The sequence below is a fragment of the Hyalella azteca genome, unplaced genomic scaffold (genome assembly GCF_000764305.2).
Source record: "Hyalella azteca isolate HAZT.00-mixed unplaced genomic scaffold, Hazt_2.0.2 contig17361, whole genome shotgun sequence".
Classification (NCBI taxonomy): domain Eukaryota; kingdom Metazoa; phylum Arthropoda; class Malacostraca; order Amphipoda; family Hyalellidae; genus Hyalella; species Hyalella azteca.
In genome coordinates, this window is record NW_025947148.1 from 100,409 (window position 1) to 106,051 (window position 5,643).

Below are 5,643 nucleotides of genomic sequence, written 5' to 3' on the forward strand. Positions count from 1 at the left end.
ATGAATATTCCATCCTTTCAGCATAGTATGCTACAATCTTGGTCTCTCCATCTGAATGGATATCCCCCCTCGGAGATAGAGGTTTAACCACAGCACTCATATTCACTGTGTTAATTCAGGTCCAACTCTCTTAGGTCTCAATTATTGAGGCATTGTTCACCAGTTCACCAGTCATCGTTCACCAGTCAATTACGCCTCATCGTTCACCAGTTCTTCCCTATTGAGGCATCGTTCACCAGTTCACCATAGTTGGTCTGTAGAAACAGACCCTCTGATCTGTGTTGAGGGAGGCACCAGAATCTAGTACAGCTTCCAGTGAGCCTTCACCTAATGAAACTGCCAGCATTACCAGCAGCTGTAAGAGACAGACTCTCATTACAGAGCTGCTAACATTACCAGCAGCTGTAAGGGGCAGACTCATTCCAGAGCTGCTAACATTACCAGCAGCTGTAAGGGGCAGACTCTCATTCCAGAGCTGCTAACATTACCAGCAGCTGTAAGGGACGGTCTCTCATTCCAGAGCTGCTAACATTACCAGCAGCTGTAAGGGACGGTCTCTCATTACAGAGCTGCTAACATTACCAGCAGCTGTGAGAGACGGTCTCTCATTACAGAGCTGCTAACATTACCAGCAGCTGTAAAGATTTACCCGCATTCCAGAGCTGCCAGCCGCCCCCTCGACCGCCCCCTCGCTGCCCAGCCACCCCGTGAACCCCAACCACCGCGTGCAGAGCCACTTCTCCACCCTGGCGGGGGGTGGCCAGAAGGGCTCCTGGAGCATCGAGAAGCCCGCCAAGACCGACGTCCAGGCTGTCTATAAATCACTTACAGGTAATACTTTCTTGCTTCATTTATTCTCTGACAGCAGTTATTTGTAGTAAGACTTTGCGAGTTAAGCAATTATTTTCAGATGTATTTTATCTTGCATAATCACGAGCTGCACATTTATTTGCAATCGTAATTGTATCATGTACCCTCTGTTTACCCGACATGCCCTGACTCACCATATACCCCACATGCTCTGACACCCCATATACCCCACATGCCACTCATTATTTACCCCACACTCGCACTTACAGGGGCCAAGCTGTACCAGTTTGTGCAGCGCTACCTCATGACGAAGGAGCAGCTGCTGGAGAACGGTTATCCACACGCACACCCCGACGTCAAGGGCAAGGCCGTCTGCAAACTTGTGAGTCCGCCTCGCTGACCAAATTAAAAAATAATTTGGTGGTCCTGAGAATAACAAGTTAATCAGTCCAGTTTGCGAAACCGCGTGTGTTTTTTAGCGCATTTTCTCATTCATGGAAAAAATGTCCTATTGCGCCCGTCATGTCCGTCTGTCTGTCTGTCCGTCCGTCCGTCTGTCCACGACTTCATGTTTTCGTCGACGATAAAATACGCTCTCTGTCACTCACTGCAGTGAGTACCGAGTTATATTTTTTACACTCAGTGACAGATAGCGACACGAAAACACACGTAACGGTTAAAAGGTGTAGAGTTTGTGGCCTTTACTCCGCTTATGTGTGCCTAATAGCCAACATTTCCAGGAAAGTGTTTTTTTTATTGCTTTGTTGAGCTGCTGTGTATCAGCCTCAAATAGTGCCGGGTTTTTCTCAGACCCTAAAAAACTTTTTAAATTCAACTATTTTTCATCAACCATGAGTTTACTAAGCGTTGAATTTATCATTCGATATTGGCCATTACCCAATAAAAAAATTTTCATAATCCTTGATGATATTGAACGATGTATTCGATGCTTGATATGGATGTTATTAACTACTTGATATTGCAGGACAGTCGCGCGGTGCTGAGCCCCAGCCCCACGGAGCGCTACTGCAGCCGCTGCAACGCCCTCTTCGTCGTGGACGACTGGGGCTTCCCTAAGGCCATCGTCAGGTGAGACTGTCGCCTCTTCGTCGTGGACGACTGGGGCAAAAACCAGCATGATACATACATAATATAAATTACAGAATAAAACTGTACGAAAGATTTCGGTGTAATGTTGTCAACCTCAGCCTGTTACTAGAGTGTCAACATGTTGTTACTTGTTAAGTTGTTACCAGTTACTACTTACAGGTATTTTTTTAAGTTTCACTTTGCTTACTGTTATTTTTTCACAATTATTATAGTAATATCCTTACTATATTACTGACACATTTTTACACGAAGCATATAGCAAAAGTATACCATATTTTAATGCATGTTTCATTGTATGGGCAGCTGCGCGTATCACTGGGGGCGGGCAAACAAGCGGCGCGTGGCAACGGGCCTGGAGACGCGCTACAGCTGCTGCATGGGGGACCTGCAGAGCGAGGGCTGCTGCCTCGCCTCTACACATGTCTCCGACAACCTCAACCCTGACAACTACACCGGCTTCGTCAGCACACTCCCCCCAAACCCCGGCACCTCGTCCCACCATGCCGTCTATGCCCTGGGTACGACTCGACGACTCTTCGTGGACATCGATCTCACAGATTAATTTATTTATATCATTATTTATTTATATTAAGATTAATTTATTTATTAAGGCAGCTACAAGATTTTACTGCATCATCAGTGAATTGTTGAACCCGATTGGCGGTTAGAGCAGTTGAAAGTTGTTACACCATCATAAGGGTGTAGCCGTAGCCACAAATTAAACTCCTAAATGATCCCTGGAACCAACGCCAAGCCGCGGCTTGCAATAACTCCTCTCAGCCATAGTGCTAGAAGCTGCAGACAACGCTGGATCTAGACCAGTGAAACTATGGTTGAAAATAAAAACGTCGTACATCATTAGCCAATGCTTAAGCGCTTACTTGCTGTCTGCTGGCAAGTGCGCGTGTGATTGGGTGTTGTGCATATCCCATTCGCCGCGCTTAAGGACGCGACCAGAGCTAAAGTATGCATGCTCACTTGTAAGCTGGCAGTTCTGCATCCGGCCTCATCTACTCCAGCCTAACATATACACGCTGCCCCGACTCACAACCTTTTAGCAGCAATGATTGCCTCTGCCTGCTCAGTTTCCCCGCCTCTATAACTTTTTTGTCAGATGCGGTATGACCATCTTCAACTTGACCATCCTTAAGTGGTGTCAGTGGCCATATGGCGCTATTGCTTTACGCACATGACTTCATGGGCTGCTATGCCCTCTAGCGTTCTTACCCGCGGAAAGGAATATGAAATAAAATGTAGTTTTACACAGCTATCCTCCGTCATACGCTCCCACTATCATCAGATGAATAATTGAAACCACGTAGTTGGATAAGGCAGTTATTTTATGTCATATTATCGTCAATTAGCAAGAACTGAACGCCTGTGGATGAAGTGGATCTATAACTTGTGTGAATCCAAAATCAGTTGAATGTATCGTCAACCGACAATTTGCTTCTTGTCTCGATACTAACCATGACGATAGTTACTGGAAAGAAGTGATTGATAATGACCTTTACTGTAAAAATTATGAGTGTTGTGCGCTTACAGATTGCGAGATGTGTTACACGACGGGAGGCAGTGAGCTGACGCGCGTTACCGTGGTTGATCACGACAGCCGGGTGGTCTACGAGAGTTTCGTGCAACCCCACAACCAGATACTCGACTACAACACTAGGTAAGTTGCGGCAGTTTCGTGCAACCTGCCAACCAGATACTCGACTACAACACCAGGTAACTTGGGGCAGTTTCATGCAACCCCACAACCAGATACTCGACTACAACACTAGGTAAGTTGCGGCAGTTTCGTGCAACCCGCCTACCATGTACTGTTTATGTGATCACCAAACACTTTTTTCTGTGATTGCCGGAGGTTCACCGCTTCTCATTAATGACCTATGCACGACGGACGCTGGTGACCGAGTGGCTTCTTGTACTTGGCCGACGCCTGGCCATTAGTCGGCCACCTGGAAGCTGCCCCTTAATGTTAACCAGCGCAGCGACAGGAATATGGTTTGAGGGATCACGAGATCGAAAGAAGATCTGCCAAAAGATCAGGAGGAGGTCTGGCGAGTAAAGATCAATCATGAGATAGAAAGGTGATCTGCCAAGTAATTGAGAGAAGATCTACCAAGAGGTCGTGAAACGATCTGCCAAAAGGTCAGGAGATGATCTGCCCAGGAGAAGATCTGGCAAGACGTCATGAAGAGATCTGTCAAGAAGCCATGTGAAGATCTGCCAAGAGATCGAGAGCAGATAGTTTCTGGACTGAGGATCGCGACTGATCCTTAGCACTTGGTGCGCTCTAGAGATAGTGTGGTGCAGCCCTCTAACAATACACTGGGCTAAAATAAAAATAGCTCCCTGCTATGTCTAACTCAAACTCACTTACTCCTACTTACTTACTATTACTTACTTATTCTTACTCAGGTTCTCCGGCATCACGGAGGAGCAGCTGGAGGATGTGACGACGACGCTGCGTGACGTGCAGGCAGCGCTGCTGACGCTCTTCAGCTCCAGCACCGTCCTCGTGGGGCACAGCCTCGAAAGCGACTTCAGGGCGCTCAAGGTGCCGCATGCCAGTCACTCACAACCTCAGTGTATCTCACACAACATCGCACAACTCGCCCAACCTCTCACAGACTCGCACCATTTCACATAACTCGCCCAACCCCACACAACCCATCCAACCTTATCTAACTTTCCCCAACGTCGTACGTATCTAATACTACCAACCGTATCCTAGTTCTCCCAACCTTATAAAATTTCACCCAATCTTACCCTGTACCCTGCCGCTTCACTGATGCTGGTAACAGTACCATATTATAACGAAACCCAACTCCGAAATCTGAGTATTCTTGAAACTTGCGGGAACTCGCTACATGTTTGGTCTTGAATTTAAACAGAGGTGTTACCGTCATCATATAATACTAGGGAAATAACTGCTAAGTTCCCAAAATTTAACTGTTGTGAGAAATCAACTTGGTAGTTTCATTCATTAATAATGTCTGCTACATAGTCCACAGACTCTCACTTCACGCATTGACCATGTCGCTGCATCAATTGGCAACATCACTTCGCACAATGTTGTACATAATTAACAAAAATTTTTTAATTCTCGTTACACATTCCCACGATAACTTCGTCATAGTTTCACATAATATTATGTTATTATATCGTGTTGTAGTATTGTGCATTAATATATTTTTATCGGATTGTATTGTAATGTCGTGCAGTTGATCCATCACACGGTGGTGGACACGAGCGTGCTGTTCCCCCACAAGATGGGCCCGCCTTACAAGCGAGCGCTGCGCAACCTCGCTTCGGAACACCTCAAGAAGATCATCCAGAACGACGGTGACTCCTGCTGCCCTCGCCACGACCTCAACTTCTGATAACACTGCTCCTCCTAGTGACACCGCACCTCCTAGTGACACCGCTCCTCCTAGTCTGTCTCTTATACACATCTAGATGTGTATAAGAGACAGCCTCTAGACGGATCCTGTGTGATGGTCCTGGCTTGTACACGGGAGGACCTCTAGACGGATCCTGTGTGATGGTCCTGGCTTGTACACGGGAGGACCTCTAGACGGACCTTTTGTGATAATCCCGGCTTGTGACGTACCGCAAAACTGCGAGCATTTAACTTACCTCTTGTTTATTGTTTGTTCAAAGCTTTAATGTAGAATTAAAAGAAAATGAAGTTTGTAGAAGGGGAAATATTCGTGA

General features: G+C 46.4%; 1 protein-coding gene across 1 annotated transcript; it reads left to right on the forward strand.

The window, feature by feature from the left end:
• Positions 1–5,327, forward strand: LOC108676564 (RNA exonuclease 1 homolog). The gene is made up of 8 exons (XM_018164652.2): positions 1–25; positions 661–831; positions 1,080–1,192; positions 1,796–1,899; positions 2,224–2,438; positions 3,466–3,592; positions 4,345–4,483; positions 5,151–5,327. Exons 1-8 carry the CDS (start codon positions 1–3, stop codon positions 5,307–5,309), a joined length of 1,053 nt encoding a protein of 350 aa, XP_018020141.1. The 3' UTR covers positions 5,310–5,327.
• Positions 5,328–5,643: the final 316 nt, after the last annotated feature.

Coding starts and splice junctions, on each gene's coding strand:
- LOC108676564 (XM_018164652.2), top strand. CDS start 1: ATGAATATTCCATCCTTTCAGCATA. Junction 832..1,079: donor TGTCTATAAATCACTTACAG/GTAATACTTTCT, acceptor TCGCACTTACAG/GGGCCAAGCTGTACCAGTTT. Junction 1,900..2,223: donor TTCCCTAAGGCCATCGTCAG/GTGAGACTGTCG, acceptor TTGTATGGGCAG/CTGCGCGTATCACTGGGGGC.